The 17983-nt window shown below is 45.3% G+C and overlaps 1 protein-coding gene and 3 non-coding genes across 4 annotated transcripts; 1 reads left to right on the top strand and 3 right to left on the bottom strand.

The window, feature by feature from the left end:
- Nucleotides 1-563: 563 nt before the first annotated feature.
- LOC135817100 (restin homolog) lies at nt 564-17397 on the bottom strand. Its single transcript, XM_065330218.1, has 22 exons — nt 17019-17397; nt 16236-16478; nt 15077-15508; nt 14345-14425; nt 13933-14019; nt 13310-13380; nt 12757-12960; nt 12191-12281; nt 11771-11895; nt 11106-11193; nt 9414-9512; nt 8821-8905; nt 7815-7878; nt 7088-7184; nt 6679-6774; nt 6198-6341; nt 5609-5919; nt 4765-4930; nt 3836-4124; nt 3409-3519; nt 2615-2721; nt 564-1082 (listed from the first exon to the last, which is right to left on the bottom strand). The coding sequence occupies exons 1-22, from the start codon at nt 17193-17195 to the stop codon at nt 1023-1025; spliced, it is 3228 nt and encodes a 1075-aa protein (XP_065186290.1). The 5' UTR covers nt 17196-17397; the 3' UTR covers nt 564-1022.
- Nucleotides 8445-8516, top strand: Trnap-agg (transfer RNA proline (anticodon AGG)). Its single transcript has one exon. It is a non-coding gene; the product is annotated as a tRNA-Pro (tRNA).
- Trnap-agg (transfer RNA proline (anticodon AGG)) lies at nt 10245-10316 on the bottom strand. The gene has a single exon. It is a non-coding gene; the product is annotated as a tRNA-Pro (tRNA).
- Trnap-agg (transfer RNA proline (anticodon AGG)) lies at nt 10786-10857 on the bottom strand. The gene has a single exon. It is a non-coding gene; the product is annotated as a tRNA-Pro (tRNA).
- Nucleotides 17398-17983: the final 586 nt, after the last annotated feature.

Genomic DNA, 17983 nt, shown 5'->3' with positions numbered 1-17983 from the left:
TTACTGAGCGCCATAATCATACTCAGATCATTCATAGCGTCATACTGGACTACACTAGAGTCATAGTCATCACGTGTCATTTTGCACACCATGAATGATTATGTAGCAGGCCTTGCAGGTAATTGTTGCTTTTTTTAAATACTACTACAGTGCTGGCAACTGAAATCTGACCCTCCTAGCGGTGCGCTAGCCGCGTTAGCGATTCCTACGAGACGCTAGGGGGGGGGGGGGGGGTCGGATTTCAGTTGCCAGCACTGTGGCTCCACAGCCATGCAACGGTTCAAGTCTCACGTAGCGCTGACCATCACTGAATACAAGCTGAAGGATTTCATCATCGTTGAACGTTGAATGTCTCAATACCAGTTTGTGTTTCAACTGATAATATGGTGGCCAATACACACCCTTTGAAATGGCACAGGCAGTAAGTGCACGCATACTGCTTTCGTGGGAACTCAGTGCTAGGAGATAGCCATCACTCTTGAGTCTGACGTGAAGTCTATGAACCCATCGAATTTTTGAGCACATTCAAGGAAATTCCCATGCAGCAAATTGCCAATGCGAACGACACGGGCCACTGAATCTTTCATCATGATACATGTATATGACGTTCTGGGAGAATATATGCCATAAAGAGCTTGGCATATGCAGCATGTCATTGTGCAAGTACCAAAGCTGAAAAGGGGCAAATTCTATGCGCAAGAAGGCAATCAAGGTCATGAAAACGAATTATTTCCTCAAGGTTTAGATCCAGCAGTACATGCAGCACAATCATTTGGATTTGAAATTCAAAATTTGAAGCATTGAAACATTGGAGCTGAAAGCCCAAGTGGTGATTCAGATCGATAAAGTAAACTTTTAGTGTAAGGGAATTCGAGTATGAAGCAGAAACAGCAACGTGAAAATGGGTGAGTATGAAGCTGCACATCATGCTATTACAGCGGTGAGCTATCTTCAGTGGACTGGGTATTACCCATTCCAGATCGACATCAAATTTGTATTTTACTAACATCAAGTTCCAATTGTTATGTTGCTATTGCGCTGGTCGCCATCTCATTGAAGATCAGTGGCCTGTAGTCCAGTTTCTGCCGATACAGGAACAAGGAAACAAATGAACACCAGATATTATAATCACAATGGGATGAGCATATACACTGGAGTACCCGTACTCTTGTTTCCCAGTTGTTTGCAGAGTCACAATGATTTCGCGGCAGAACGTCTACAGAGCCAAGATAATTTTAAATAATATTACAGCTGAGACTTTCTTTTGAGACTTATCCTCAAAACATATGCACATCATCATTACATCACTAGTTTAGTCGAAACACCCAACTGTTAGGATAGCGTCAGGCGAAATAGCACGTCATAGTACATTGGAGATCAGCGGGAAGAAGATGACGACGTCCACTAATTTAGTGTCTGTGCACACGAATCTGCTGTGTGTGTGACTCTGTGTGTCAGCTATGATATCATCTTCTGTGGTTCCATGCCTAGCATGTACGTCTGAACCATCCTGCAAAGTTTGAATGACGTAGGTTGAGCGATCGCTCCGCGAAACATACTTTTTGAAATTCTCTTCATAGTATATCTTCCACCATTGAAATTTCGAATTTCTTCAAAAAAAGTGCTGAGAGGGGTGGCTTGCAACCTCGATATGGCTTGTTCCAGGCATGCTTTGGAGCCATCTTCTGTTGAAGTAGTGGCGGGGATCTGCCCTGCAACTGCTACAACAAAAAATGATTCGATCTGAGAAAAGGTGAGACCGCGAATCTCGGTTGAATATTGAGTATTTCAAGCCTTTTCACGACGAAGATGGAGTTCTTTTTGGAGATGGACATCGCGGCAAAGGACCGTGGTGTCCGACTTCTGGCGTCTGGTGAAGCCAGGGATCATTTGTCCAGTCAGGTCGGCAGCCTAACCGTCGGTAAGCTTGGGTTTGGATCCCGTTCTGCTCGATGTGGTAGATCACAAACAATTTGATATCGCACAAATTGATCTCAGCATCGTGCGTACGGTATTTTATATTCAGAAAATCCCAAAGTGTCTCTGTGTGGCCGTCCTATGCCACGAGAAACTCCAATCAGGCCCCTATGTCCTCTACCTTCATGATTGAATGTCCACTTCGTTTGAACAACGAACACAACAATCGAGGACGGCTTTGCAATGAAAAATACAGCTATACTGGAGCTGAAAAAAAAGAAGAAAAAAACGTGCTCAGGATGAGACTCGAGTACACGCATACTCTCCCAGCAGGTGAAACGCAAATTTTTGTGAAAAATGCGTGTCGCCGACTGACCAGTAATTTCGCCTGACGGGAATGCGTGTGCAGTTCCGTATTTGAACCATTACCCATTACTGTACGCTCTTGCTCTACCGACTGAGTAAAAGCTGAGTTAACGTGACAACCACATGTGCTCTCCAGCCGACCTCGTACGTGTGGTAAACAGGTCGACCTCAGAGCACATGTATTGGGGAGTTGAGCTAAGCTGATGATGAGTTGGCCGAAATCTGCTGCATATCCTTATGACCATCATGACTACTTCAACCCAAGACATTTGTAATATGTAGTTCCCACCAAGGTCTGTGCCATGCAATCCAATTCTCCAGTGTTACATACCTTCTTCGGCAAGACACTAAGAACTTCGGTGATGCGCACGAGGATGCCACGGTTCTGGGCGCACTTGAAGTAGCGCTTGCCCTTCACCACTCCGTCATTGTCTCCATCTGCAGGCAGTCAAAGACGCACGCACGGGAAGAACAAAAAGATCGTGTAAGTTAAGTTCTGACGACTTGAGTAGTATTTCCTCCAGAGACAAAACTTCATGACTTTCTTATTCACATCCTAAGGAGTTATTGTGCTCAGGAAATTTTTTCAGGAACAAACAGTTAGATACAGGGAGTGTATATTCTTATTTGACGCGTGCACTATTATACAAAAATGGCGATAGTCGAGTTTCACTCAGAACCACTATTACTCGACTCCTCAGAGCTCAATTCAACAGTACTGGCAGGGTGATCGAAGTCACGAAGGTTTCATGTCCACAGGAAAGTCCATACACTAGGCCTAATGCACTGGTTCCATGCACTGGACAGATTATACAAGACACAGGAGCGGCAACATTGTAGGTCAACAGTTGTAAACGAATTCATCTACAAAGTAAACTGACCACGCTGTGCTATTGCGGCTTGCTACCTCTAGCACGTTTATGGCGTACTAGCAGATCAAGAATCCGTGGGTTATAAGATATGAATCTCTCAGGTAAGGAGCATGCCAAGAAATGATAAGAAGCTTACGGTTATAGCATCAATGATTTCATGGCTAACACAATCATAATGATGTCAGCATACTACCTGTGAGACTGTGATGATTACATTGGTACAAAAGATGATGTCATCATCATCCCGGCTTACCTGCGGTGTCCAGTTGCACGCCAACATAGATACGATTGTCTACATATTCACTGTCAACACGACCAACGTAGCGCACTATGCCCGATGACTTGCTGGATTCTGATTCCCAAGCTGTGCAACAAGGAATACAATGTACAAAGATAATTTACCACAGTCATGTCAAACTGATGGCGTAATTGCACCTCAAACTGATGACGTAATTGCATTTCAAACTGATGACGTAAGTGCCTAACCTCTATAGCAACAAGACATACAGTAGCTGTAGGTGAGAACGGGCAACTTGGCTACATAAAGTGAGCCAAGATTTGGCAAGCTCCAAATCCAAATCATGTGTACTTGGTGCCTTGTTGACCTAGATGTAAACACTGTGCAGCATGAAAATATAACTATCAAAAGCCTACAGAGCACTACAAACTCTTTCACTTACGCATTCTTTTCCGTCGCACCAAGACCCTGTCACCTATCTTGATCTGCTTTTCCGCTACAGAATCGGCGGCGGCCTCGTCGTCCTCGGGAAGTGCATAGCTGATAGGTATGGACGCCAGCGTTCTGCCGGGTTCTAGGTTAGCCGGGAACATGGGCCCGGTGAACTTTGCGTCACCCACATGCTGCCTGGCTTTGACGTCGGCCGGCGTAACTGGTGCAAAATGCTTTGGCGGTGCGCGGGTGTTGGGCCTGCGAGATACTCGGCTGACTGGTGGCAGTTTGGACGGGCTCTGCATGAGGTAATGCCAGAGAACAACGGAGAACAGGTTACAAGCAACAGTCAGTCTGAGTCCACCAGTGAAATCAGATGATACATTGTTAGGAATGTTGTGTTTTGGCCTGACAGTGCAGAGAGAGACAATGCGGCGGCAAACACTATGCACTACAAGTACGACCAACAACGGGGTACAAAACTGACAGAGGGAATGAGACACCTAACTCAAAGACATCACCGGCATGTAAACCCACAGTTGGTAAGACAACCGTCCGTAGGGTAAACAGTGTAAATTGCAGTGAAGTTTCAATAACACACAGTAGTAGCACAAATTTCAGGCTCTTCAACAACATGATTTTCACAAGTAAACTTTCGTGCCTTCCCTTCAGGTGAAATACAGTAAAACCTTTAACTTAAGACCACCGTGACTAGCAACCAGCCTGGTACTACAGACCACTTCGCAAGGCTCGGAAGGTCTCACATTCATATATGGTTATGCGGTGCAAACTTCTAACTAAGGAGCACCTGCAACTAAAGACCGCTTTCTCTGGCCCCAAGGGGTGGTCGTTACTTACAGGTTTTGCTTTACAGGCAAGAGCAAGTTTCAATATCTACTATTTGGTTGCAGCAACAAAACGTTCTGCATTTGTACTCACTCTCATGCTCTGCATTGTGCCACCGCGTGTTTGCAACCCCCTGGTGGCTGTACTGGATACGGTTGCTGCAGTTCGGGGACCTTGAGCAGGGTAGTCAAACGTGTTGGCGTAGTCCTCTTCATCAAAATCGTCGGAGACTGGCACCAGTGCTGGGCAGCTCAGAGGTCTGTGTGAAATCGATAACAAGAGAAATCAGTGTCACCCCCAGACTATTCACATTCTTTACAGGAGCAGGTCATACAGTCATGCCCACAAGCCCGGTGTAGAAACTATACATGTACATGCACCGGACATGAGAGGCCAGAACTACCAAACACAACATGATGAGACGGTAATTATTAAAAAATCTCCAGTGTTCTGATTCATGAACAAAACTCTGAATAAACTCAATCTCATTCGTCTGAAAGGTTTGCTCCCTACACCGGAGCTTGCAACCACTATTTCGTACTCATTCGTCTGAGTTGCTTTTTCCCGGTTTGTATATAGCTAGTAACCAGGTTAGACAATGGCACAAATGTTATTCAAAAGTCAAACAGAACAATTCCAGAGCTGTGTGAAGTACACACTGTACAAATAGACCAGCAGTGCTCACGGCTGCAAGACCAGCGCCCTGTGGCCGCTTGACTTCTGAACGGCTTTCAATGTCCACTATAGTATCTTAGCCTACCTGTCTGTAGCTCCTCATCACTCACAGACTGACCATACCAGTACAGAGTAGTGGATTCCAAATACAACACTACCTAGCATACCTGTCCGTGGCTAGACCTTCGTCATCACTCACAGACTGACAATTATAGTATAGTGTAGTAGATCTCGAATACAATACTGTCTACTAGTAACTTACCTATCTGTAGCTAGTCCCTCGTCATCACCCACAGACTGAGATCTCATATGACCAGCAGCAGTGGTCTTGCTACGAGAGTCCTGCTGCAGTCGAGCCGTCTTCTCTAGCACACTAGCCAGGACCTGAGCACGACGGCTGTCCTTCTCCTCCATCTCCTTCATGCGCTGCTTGACGGCATCGAGCTCGCGTTCACGCTGCAGCACCAGTGCCGTCTTGCCGCCGACAAACTGTCGCAGGGTGTGCACCTCACAGCGTGCCGCGTGCAGCTTATCCCTCAGCTCTGATACGATGTTCAGGCCCTGCTCCAGCTCCTATAGTCACAAGCCACGGACATTGGAGAGTACCCATTAGTCAGTAAAAAAAAAGCAAGATTATCCGTTAATTTTTCCCAAGGGCGAGAACATTTCATAGTCAATGCCATCAGCACCAGAACACTCAGCACACACGCTCTAATGAATGTTACAAGTCACGGGGTTTAAAACCCCACTTGAAATATCTCAGGCTTATCTTTCAAGATGTAATAACATGGCTTCCACACAAGATTTTCTTATTCTTGCAGTTCACTGATCTCTCTCTCTGTCTCTCTTACCGTGTTTTTGTCCTTGACATTCCGCAGATTCTTCCTGGTCACAGTGAGTGCCGTGGCCTTCTCGTCCAAATGCTTCTGCGTCTGGATGAGCACGGTCTCGGTTTTCTGCAGCTCGCCTTCCATCACTGGCATCTGAAGCAGCTCCTATACCCAGCAGCAATGGAAGTTGGAAAAACAAGGCCCTGTTACATGATGCACATCTAACTGTTCAAAAATCTGGTTCAGTTGGTGGACTCTAATGCATAACTTGTACCCCCACTGTCTTCCCTGTTAGGCAGAGTACAACATTTGTTGGGTTTTTGTATCAACATGTGGGTACCCAGTACATGACAGAAGTTATAGAGACCATTCATGTCAATCTCTGCCTTCCTCTGACCCCCTCCCCCTCCCCCCCCCCCCCCTCACCCTCACAATGTTCCCCATGTCGAGTGGATATAGTAACAATAGCAATGGCAATGTGTCATAATATATGCGTCTTTACCTCTTCCAACTGGCGGTTTCTGGTTTCTTCTTGTTCCAGGCGTTCAGACAAGTCCTCGATAGTTGCGTGTTGATCCTGAACAACTGTTGTCTTGCTCTGTGCCATGGGAGGGAGACATACAGCATGCAATGGTCACCAAATAATCAGGTCGATTTTCCGCCTTCCGGTTTTCTGGTTTCATGTGTTCGATTGGCCTACAATGCGTTTCTGTCATTTGTGTTTACAATGAGTGCAGGAAGGTACATTGGAAATGCAACTATAATCACGGATAATAGATAAAATATAGCCGTGAAGAAGCAAACAGTGCACAAAGACTCTCATTTGCTTTATAGAAAATGCTGTCTCAACGTAGTGCACTATGGACATGTCTCAGGTATCCACAATGACATATCGACCCACGCCAACTTACTCGCAATTCCACAGTCAGCTTGGCTATTTGTTCCTGAAGGCTTGCAACTTTGGCATCACGGTCATTGATTGTTGTCGCTCTTTCCGAGCTTTCAGCTCTGCACATAGAGGAACATGAGACACCAGCTTTGGGTAACATTTTTCTGGTACATAGAAAGTAGTGATATGAAGTCAAGCAGCAGCTTGACCAGAGAGCGTATGTAGTGGAGGTGGAATCGCTTTATTATTACAATTATAGAAAGTTCTGGAACAATTTATTCGTTGCTATTAATTATAGTTATAGTTAAATAGTGGTTGCGAATTCGGCGATAATTTTTTATAGGAATGGGTTTGCTCCCACACTTGAGCTTGCGCTATTCCACCGGCTTGACTTGACACTTGACTTACTCACGACTGCCATTCAGAGCACATGAGAAGTCCATCGAACCTTCGATATAGTTTTATTCGTTGCAATATTAAGATTATTGTCTCCACGTAGCCTTTGTAAATCTTATAGAAAGTAGTGAAGTCACTTAACTTATCACCTTCGTAAGCTCAGATCCAACACATGGCCATTTCGTAGATCATCCACTTCTTGTAGTATTATCTTCTACAGTTCATTTTCAGTGGAAACAACTTCTAAGAAAGTATGAAGGGTTGCTAGCCAGCCATAGCAAACGAAGACACGAGGAGAGACAAGGGGAGAGACAAGGGGAGAGAGGAGGTGACCTGATGATCAAGACACTAACCTGCTCTCATCAAGACTGTCGTGTGTTGTCTGTAGCTCCGATTTTATAGTTTCCATTTGCGAGACTGAACACACACACACAGGAAAGGGGAATGGCAGAATTTAAGACACTACACTAATGAAGGAGCACTGTTGGCATATTTCTACCTGTACCTGCTCCAAAGCCAGATTAGCAGGCTCAGTGGCCAAGTTGATAGGGTGTGTGGACTGGGCTGACCAATTGGGTTCTTTCGCCGGTCCTTGAGGACCATCTACTTGTCTAGACTAATCCCGATCAAGTTGGATGTGCCGGCTCAGAAGTTAGTAACAAGTACAGATGTACCCAGTCGACTCATACTCCTGGAGTAGGCTATGAATACTTACTTTCAAGTAAAAAAATCAAAATATACCAATGGGAAGGCAAAGCAGCACAGAGAAATGTATACCATCTGACAACATACTTGTTATCTACGGCCGCTGTGTGGCAAGTTGAAGCTTCAACTTTCTTGATGCTCGGAGACGGGGGAATTCACACTGATGAAAGGGAGGTTATATTGGACAAATGCACCCTTGCCCTACACACTTACGTGTGTGGCTCTGTGATTAGATTGCAAGTAGAGATCCTGAAGCATGTGTAAGGGAATCATGCAGTGGTCTGTTGGTCTAGGGGTATGATTCTCGCTTAGGGTGCGAGAGGTCCCGGGTTCAAATCCCGGACAGACCCAACTTTTTGTTTCCTTTTTCAAATAATATCATCTTTTTTCAAGGATCAGAGTTCTGGTCAAAACTACATGTATTATATAATCAGGAGCTGATCTGTTGGTCCAGGGTTATGATTATTGCCAAGGTCATAATAGCACGACAAAGACATGAGAGTGTGAGAGGTCCCGGGTTCAAATCCCAGACCGACTCGACTACATTATCTCAGGTCGTGTTGAAAACACGGACTATCGTGTCACCAGAGACAAAAAAGACTGTTTGATTTGGGCTATGAACAAACTCTAAATTGTGATACATGCTTGTCTTACCTTCTTCTTCTAGTTCAGTTATCCTGGCTTGGCACTCATCAATGGTCTTCTCCTTGCTCTCAATGACTTCTTCATTCTCATTTAGCTTTAAACAAGAACATGGAAACATGATGTTCATGCTGCTTTGAAGAAACAATTTCATATCAGAAGAAATGGATTAAAATATTGCGATAGAACTTTCGGCCATACGCCACTCCATACTCCACACGAAAGTGTCTTTGCTGTGCTGGTGTATTTATCCTTTGTGCATTGGTTCGGCTAAGAGCGCATGGTGGTGACGGGTTGAGGATGTAATAAAGATGAAATGGACAGAGAGCATCAGGTGAAATACATCACTTTCAGGTGCTTGAGTAAAACAGAGCACAAGTTGGAAAGAAATGCATGTGGTGTTTTGCCAAGATTCTCACATCATCTACACAATACAAGATACAGTACACAGACAGCAATCACGGACACAACGAAATCCTTTTCAGCCATTAATCAGAGTTTCGTGTCCAGAAAAGCACATTAGACAGCCTGATGATACCAGACACTTGTACCAGATACTATCCCGTGAAAGAGGTGGAAAATGGCTGAACTATAGAACATCTGACCTTTTCATTTGCTTCGTCCAGACGTTTGCCAGTCTCCTCTAGGTGCGAACGGGCAATTTCTGCCTCCTGTGCCACCTCTTGCAGCTGGTATTCCACTTCCTGGAAACACATGCACACACGGATGCATACACAGGCACACACACAAACATGCGCACACACACGCACACACAGACACACACACACACACACACACACACACACACACACACACATACAGACACACACGTACAAACACAGATAATTCGGGCAATGCCAACGGACATGTGACAAGATCCTTGATAATTGTGAGAAGTACAGTAGACAATACAGCCACTCCATGCTCTTGACTTGCTCTGGGAGTAAGATGTTGAGCCGAAATTCGCCAGTACATTGTAATGGTAAAAAAGTTGATTTTTCCAATGTCACGTGTCAAGTCATTCGGCAGGAGAAGTGCAGGTTCCAACCAGGAGCGTCAGAATGTATTTTTTGGTAGTACGGTCAGCTATCTGCAGAATAGTGTACATGTACTCAAGGGGTGAATCAATCGCAAAACCAAATAAATAGAGCCCAAATCAGAACCCAAATTGGTGCATACTATTTTAGTCATTCACGTGAACCTGTGGCAAAGAGCAGAATGGTCAATCATGTAGTGACTGTAGTGTGTCCAATGCCCATTTCCAACGTTAAAAAATGTACATATTCTGGGAGCCAATGATACCGTAAGAAGACGGCAATTGGCCAAAAAAAGAGATTTACCTAATGGTAACATTATTACAGTCATTCTGTTTCGGAGATAGCAGAATATGAACATAATCACAGCATGTTGTTTCTACTTTACCCGCAAAAAAAGTTGGGTCTGTCCGGGATTTGAACCCGGGACCTCTCGCACCCTAAGCGAGAATCATACCCCTAGACCAACAGACCAGCTGACAGCAAGCCTGTTCAAATTAGGATCTGAAGACTTGGAGATGGTATGGTATTGATTTTTTTTGGTATTGATTTATTTGAATTCGGTATCTCAACAGTACATTGTACAACTTGGGAAGATCCGAATGACATAGATACATAAACATAAAAGAGATATGAAAGCTGAGAAACAACTGGGTCTGTCCGTGATTAGGACCCACGACCTCTCGCAGCGAGAATTTTCGTGAAGTGTTATGCATGGTGGACCGATGTACAAAATCGCATAGGTGTGTACCTGACCAGTTGAGTGTTCATTGTGTGCTATACTCGTGCATGCACATTTGATCAATTTGCCCCAATAACCCATGGCAGACAGGCGCCTTTCCAGCTTCATCACTCCGGGATACCCCTGAACTAACAGACCACATTATGTCATGGGAAAAATTTGATCTGAAGATTTTGCAAGATGGAAGGTGAAAAAAAAGTTGGGTCTGTCCGGGATTTGAACCCGGGACCTCTCGCACCCTAAGCGAGAATCATACCCCTAGACCAACAGACCAGCTGATGAAAGACCTTGAATAATAACATACATAATGGAAACCTACAGCTGTCAGTTCCCTGACATGTCCTGGACAACCACTAACTCCTATAGCTGTTATGATAAAAATATTAAATTAGCGTGTCCATTCCCGAAGGGAACTCACCACGGCCGCTAACATCTAGGAAACCCAGTGGCAACTGGGGCGCCTAACCCCTACAAACTGATGCAATAAATCAACACCCTTTCAGTTTGTTGAATATCCTTACCTCACGTTGCTCTCGCTCGGCCTGCAGCTCATACTGAACACCTTCCAAGTCGGACAGGGCCTGCTCCACGAACAACATGTTCTGTTGCCTAACAGCACCGGAAAGCACAGAAATGGATCAGGTCCCACGTGAGTATCAACACGTTATGCCTAAGCATTTCCCACCAACGTGCCCAGCGATACAGTACACATTCAGTTTTGTGAAGGCCTTGGCAAAGCAGAAAGGCATGATGAAAGGTATGATGAAAGGCATGATCGGAAAGGTATGATGAAAGGCATGATGAGCTGGATTGTGAGGAATAGAATCAGTTTACGCTTGTATCTGTATGTATTTCAATATTCGGATTCGCAAGTACACATGGGCTGCAACTGCAATAACCTGGAATAGAATGGCTTGATTGCTCTAGAGCACTTTGGCTCCCTCCAGACATACAGTCAACTTCGCTTATAACGACACTCGGCGGGGCATCAGAGAAGTATCCTTGTTCGCGAAGTGTCGTTATACCCAAAGTCTCATTCTACGTATAACAGTTGGATGGGACTTTGCTCTGGGCATTGAAATTCTGTCGTTATTCGCGAATTGTCGTTATATCCGCAGTCGTTATTAGCGAAGTTGACTGTAGCTACATAGCGGAAAACGCGGACCACGTCATCACCACTACTTACCTAGCTTCTTCCTCAGCTCTGGCCTGTGTGTAAACCTCCGCTGGGGGCTGACGACTTGACTGACCCGTTCTCTTGTTGAACCAAAACAGGCCTGCCTTTTTGCTGCTCAACCGACACCAGTCTCCCTACAGAAGAGCAACAACCGCCGCCGACGACGGACATAATTATTGTTTAGGAACACAATGATATTAACGTGATAGCAAATACATCATTGACCAAATGGTAAACTGTGATTCAGGATTTCTGCCTTATGTTTCCGAGGACTTATAAGGAGACCGATGATGAGTAAATGTATAGCTATATTGTGCTCTGTCTAAAACAAAGGAAACAGTGTGCTTCTGCTAAGGGACACCTCCTCTGACTACAATGCTAGAAAAGATATGTCACACAAGCTTGCTGACTGAGGGGCTAAGATCTCACCGGTGATGGATCCCGGCGTTGATACAGGGCCATGATGAGAGTTTTGGCGAGCGGCACAAACTCCTCAAATGTGATCTTGCCATCTTGGTTACTGCACAGCGAGACACAGATAACAAGGAAATTCTAGCTATCAACATTGTAGTCTTGGAAATTTACCAGGAAATTGTGTAGCCTCTGCTTTTCTCCATACGTGCACTTGGTGGGGATTTGCACGGTTCACAGTAAGACCAACACAGGGATACTCACCAACATAGGCACAGACACACACACAAGTACAAGCCAATACAAACATACAAACATACATTTAAAGTACACACAGACTGGTGTAACATTCTTTCAGCTTACTGCCATCTAGCTGTAGGTCTCTTTTGGACTTTGTAACAAGCACATCGTTGTTCCTAGGGTTACGAACAAGACCTACTGAGGTTTCCCTAGTGAACACATAGGATCTACTATATCCTGATACAAAAAACCTTAACCACACACACAGACACAGACAGGCACACACACACACACACACCCAGAGCATACACAAAACCAGGACACACACCATCGTGGACACTTACATGTCAAACGTAGATTCAACCTGTATGATATCACTCTCAGTCAAGACCAGTCCCAGCTCATGAGACTGCAGCATCCTTATGAACTCATCCCGACTCAGGTAGCCAGTCTGGTCAATGTCAGCTTTTGCAAATATCTCGCGAATCACGTCTTCAATCAAGTTGCTCTCTCCGCCTTCGGTTGTATATCCTTCAGGTGTCTGAAAGCTGCAAAATCCAGAAACAAACATGCGGACTTAAAAAGAATGTTCATGTTGACTTATTCCTCTATCTAATGGGAAAATAGGTTAGTTAATGACTTAATGTGGACAAGCGCCAGTGTTGTATTCACCAACTTATTACTTCATCGGAGGCATAAGGTGTTGATTAATTACAGTCAACAGTACAGAGACATGTTTTTATAAGTGAAAGCGGCATACCTCTTTGAATTCTCATGACTGACGGTCTGGACAGTGAATACAGATGAGTCCACAAAGGACGAAACAGTTCTGTCCGCAGATTGGATATACATGTATAAGGTGCATGTATGCACTCTAGCAGCCAGACTTATGCTCACCTTGCTTCACCAGTGAATCGATTGAACCAGACCATGTCACCCTCACTGGTCATCAGCTCTATCCACTCATCCTGCAGCCACGCAGTGCAAGCAAAGAGATAATCAGAACCACTTCACATCTGCTATACAGTCATTGTCATTGAACACTTGGCTAGGATGCAGACTGACTACACGGTATTGTATAAAGTCAGTGAATACTGGGCTAGAATCATGACTGACTACAAACCTCCCTGATTCTCCAGAACAGTGTGTAGTGTGGATTCTCTATTGCCACGTCTATCACAATGTATCTACAGTCAACTTAGCTAATAACAACTGCGGATATAACCGCGACAATTCGCGAATAACGACAGAATTTCCATGCCCAGAGGAAAAGTCTCATCTAACTGTAATACATATAATGAAACTTCGGGTATAAGGTGGATACTTCGCGAATAAGGACACTTTTTTGATTTCCCGCCGAATGTCGTTCTACGCAAAGTTGACTGCACACAGGTGTCATCACCTGGTGAAGATGTTAGGATGAACACCTATCGCAGTATGCCTGCTCGCTGTGCTGTTGCTGCTGGTACTTTGGGTGACATTCTACGCTACAGGTGCCTTGTGTACATGTACTTTCTCACCAGACTATCCGGATCTTGCTGCTGATAAACACGCATGAGAATACGCTGGGCCAGAGGTATAAACTGGTGGAAGGTAAGCTGCGATTCCTGCAACAATACGAAGCAAGATAACATAAAGGCAAGATTCATTTTTAAAAGTCTTTCTCCTACGGTTTTTATGCAATTACGTCATCTTTTGAGATATTTTGCACGGAGCAGCAAAACCGTGGCAAGGTAGTATGCACCCACTAGTTTGCCACTCACAACTAGCACTATCGGCAAATTTGCCAATGATATCTAAATAGAACTAGAACCTTTCCCTTTGATACAAAACCACTCGATACAACCATGCGATGAGCTCATTCCATAATGCTACAGCAACTACTTGCAAGTCTGGAAAGAAGACCTTGTCATGAGAAGAACAAACGCTTACATCATTTAGACCAAGAGACTGCTTCACCACTGTCAAGTCTTCCTTTGAGAGATTCAGGCCGAGCTCAGGCGAACGGAATACCTGCAAGCAGACAGAAATATGTACCGCGTAGTATCATAACCGCACCGTCTTAACCATCCGCTCCCATCACAGTTCATAGTGTAATACTATGCAAGCAGGACACTAACACTGCACTGCATGTTGATCTTGGAGAAGGAGTGAATACAACTGCATGAGTACAATGCGACAAATAATCAAATAATCTCAACTTCGTAGGTGTAAATGCGTAGTGTCAAGTCGGACCCGGCAATCAAATCCAGGTTCATGCTACAAAACTACCGAAAATTGCTCCATTGTCTCATTTTATGGCTACAATGACATCTGTGGTGAATCTGAAAGGTTGTCATGAGGGAGTCAAGTAATCCTAAGCTGCTATTTCAGTGTCAGGGTGATAGTCATCATGGATGGTGATGCTGATGAATTCAGCTTCAGGGACTTAAATGGCATAGTTACTATGCCTTCAAACGTTCGCGCAGAGAACCTCACCCAAACACACACACACACACACACACACACACACACACACACACACACACACACACACACACACACACACATACACACACAGAACAAGATCTTGAAAGCTGCTCAATTACACAAACAAAAACTGCATAGCAAAGGCTTGTTACTGTATTCACAATATATAGGCAAGCTTCCTTTGATGTCACTTACCCTGAAGATCTCCTCCAAGCTCAGGACTTTGTCATCGTTGACGTCCGCACGTCGGAAAATGGGACCAACAACCCTCTCCAGTGGGTTAGAAACAATGGGACTCGTCATCTCTTCATCTTCCGGGACTGCTTGATTAATACCGGCCGGGGCACCACGTCGTCTGAGCTGCGGGATGTCCTGCAGAACATCCGGGGTTGATGCTTGTCGTTTGCGACCCTTCCCCGATCGTGATGGCGTCTTCCCGCTGCGTGTGGACACGCGACTCTCTGATCGCGACATAGAGCGGGATGAGTCTCGTCCGGATTTCTTCCTCGAAGACGTTGCTGGTGTGGCAGGAGTTGCGCTGCTTTCCGATTCCTGTTCTGCTGCCTCTGTGGTGGTCGTTGCTGCTGCTGCTGGCTCATCGTCTTTTTTCAGCTTCAAGTCCACTTCCTGAGTATCAACATCAGATAAAGCATTCAGGGTCATCAATAAATGCGCGGGACACTCTACCCACCTAATGTAATCTTTAACGGCAAAGCAAATCACTGTGGCGATACAATGGCTGTGAGTGGAGTTATGAAGGAAACAGATATCCTAAAAGACATTACTCATACATGAATCACGGCAAAATAGGTGACGGCGATGTGATGATACAGAATGCTCTGTATTCTTGGCACATAACAGAAGAAGAAAAACACTCGGGTTGGACTCTTCGGGTAACTGATCTCTTGTTGCATATACTTCCTCCGGAACTTAAATTCAGCTCACCGGGTGTGGCGATTGTAGAAAAATGTGTCAGGTTTACTGTATGGAGGAAGCAATGAACCAGGGTTCTAGCACGGGGGGGGGGGGGGGGGGGGTAGGGAGCACAGCACCCCCCCCCCCCTCCGATTGAGCGCCCCCTACTCATTTGTCGATTTTTGGGTCTTTTCATGCCATTCAACGACAATGCAGTCTCTAGTCACTACTAGAGGGTTCACAACTTCACAACGACACATCTGTGTGGGGTGAAGTCGGGGGTTCGCCCCAGAACGTTGCATGTGGCATGGCAAGACGCTTTAAGAAAACGGTACAATGGGTTACGGGGTAACTATTTCCCCTGCCCCCCCCCCCCCACTATGTTTACCTGAGTAGAACCCCGAATGAACTACTGATGCAATCCAGCACATTTGATTACCTTTTCAGGAGCGTCCTCATCCTGTGCAGTATCCGCTGCTGTTTGCTGCTCTTCACCAGCTTCTTTTTCTTCATCCTTGTTGTCCGCCTGTGGAGCATTGGCAGATGCATCGGCCGCTCCCTCTGCAGTCTCACTGTTTTCACCTGCAGCATCTGCCTCCGCGTCTTCGTGCACGGATTTCCTGCTGGCTTGTGTATGTACGGACTGTTTCTCCTCATTCTGTTGAAGACTCGCTTCCAGTTCCTGAACACAAGGGTGAGGAGAGAGACGTTGTTGCTTTGGTTAATTTTTGAATTACAATCGTTGTGAATTAGAAGTACCCACTTCGGAGAACACCCAGTTCCCAATACAATGTTTACGTGCAAACGCATCAAACAAGAAAAGACAATACGTAACTGAATTCCACCTAGAGAAGTGAAATCTGATTCTAAATTTCTAATTGTGAGAAGTGAACTTACTACTTCGTGTCCCACCAATAACTCTGCTGCAATTATCTTTGGAATATAGACACACCCAGTCCCTCACCCCTCTGAGACCGTTCAAACGATTTCATATCGTCATGGTTGAACGTGCCTAGCAGCCTGATGTTCAGCAACGAATTCACCCATGGCCGCAACGAGGGCTCTGAACCTTCAATAAATTAGCAATCAAAGTATAATACCCCATACAATGAGCACTGCTCGCATATTCTTGACGAAGTGTTAGAAGTGAACTCAACAATACCAGAATGACGGTGTGCGTTTACCGATCGCATGATTCTACTCAATACACTAAGCCACGAACCTGAATTCTTTTCTCTGCTTCTTCTCTCTCCACGCCTTCTTTCTCTTCAATGGTCAGCTTCAGTTTCTCCAGCTCGCCTCTCGGATCCACAGTAGGCTGTCCATTTGCCTGCTCGCCCTCATCTTGTGCCGCTGGGTTGTCGGCGGCGTTGTCAGCATCGACTGCTGTATCCGACATTGTCGGAGAACCTACGCTTCAATAGCACTCAGCCGGTCAGCGCTTCACTCTCCAAACGTCGATTGGGAAGGCCTAAGACCACAGTGATCAAGTCGTGGATAGCATAGAGCGAGATCCTTGACGGTGAACCATGCAAGCGAAATCAACAGCTCATTTTCAGAACACACAAATATTCGGAAGGCGAACACACTCAGCAACGTTCACCGTTTGACTGTTGCCAACAGTCGACGGTCGACATGATCCGTTATCGCACCCGTCACGCACTTGTCGACAGGAATTCTGAAACAGATGATCCTGGCCTGGAGCAGCAGCTAGCGGCAGGGTAACCGCCTCCCCGTCACCATGGCTACTGCTAGGGCTACTAACTCACTGAGTCTGTACTTGGCCTTGGGTAGACAGGTATATCTACATCATCATGACTAGCGACTGACAGACTTAGTACATGATTGTAAATCATGGCGCACAGAGAATACAAACGTCGGTAGACGGTAGATCAACACCAACAACGCCATTGCCGAGCCACCGTGCTCACAGCAGAGACTTCTGTGTGTTGTTATTGTTGTTGTTGGTGCTGTTCTTTCAAAGTGGACCACAAAGAGTCCACGGTACACTGTCAACTTTCGCAATCGGCACTGCAGCCACTTCACAACTACTTCGAAGTAGGAAAACCCAACATCATCATCATCGCAGGTGGTCTCTTTGCAAAGAGAAAAGGACCTATAAGGTAATAGTTGGGATTGACAGTCCACCAAGGTAACGAGATAATTATTATACAGTCAGATAGTGCG

This window comes from Sycon ciliatum, chromosome 5, assembly GCF_964019385.1.
Source record: "Sycon ciliatum chromosome 5, ocSycCili1.1, whole genome shotgun sequence".
NCBI lineage: Eukaryota > Metazoa > Porifera > Calcarea > Leucosolenida > Sycettidae > Sycon > Sycon ciliatum.
This window is presented reverse-complemented; position numbering and strand designations above follow the sequence as displayed.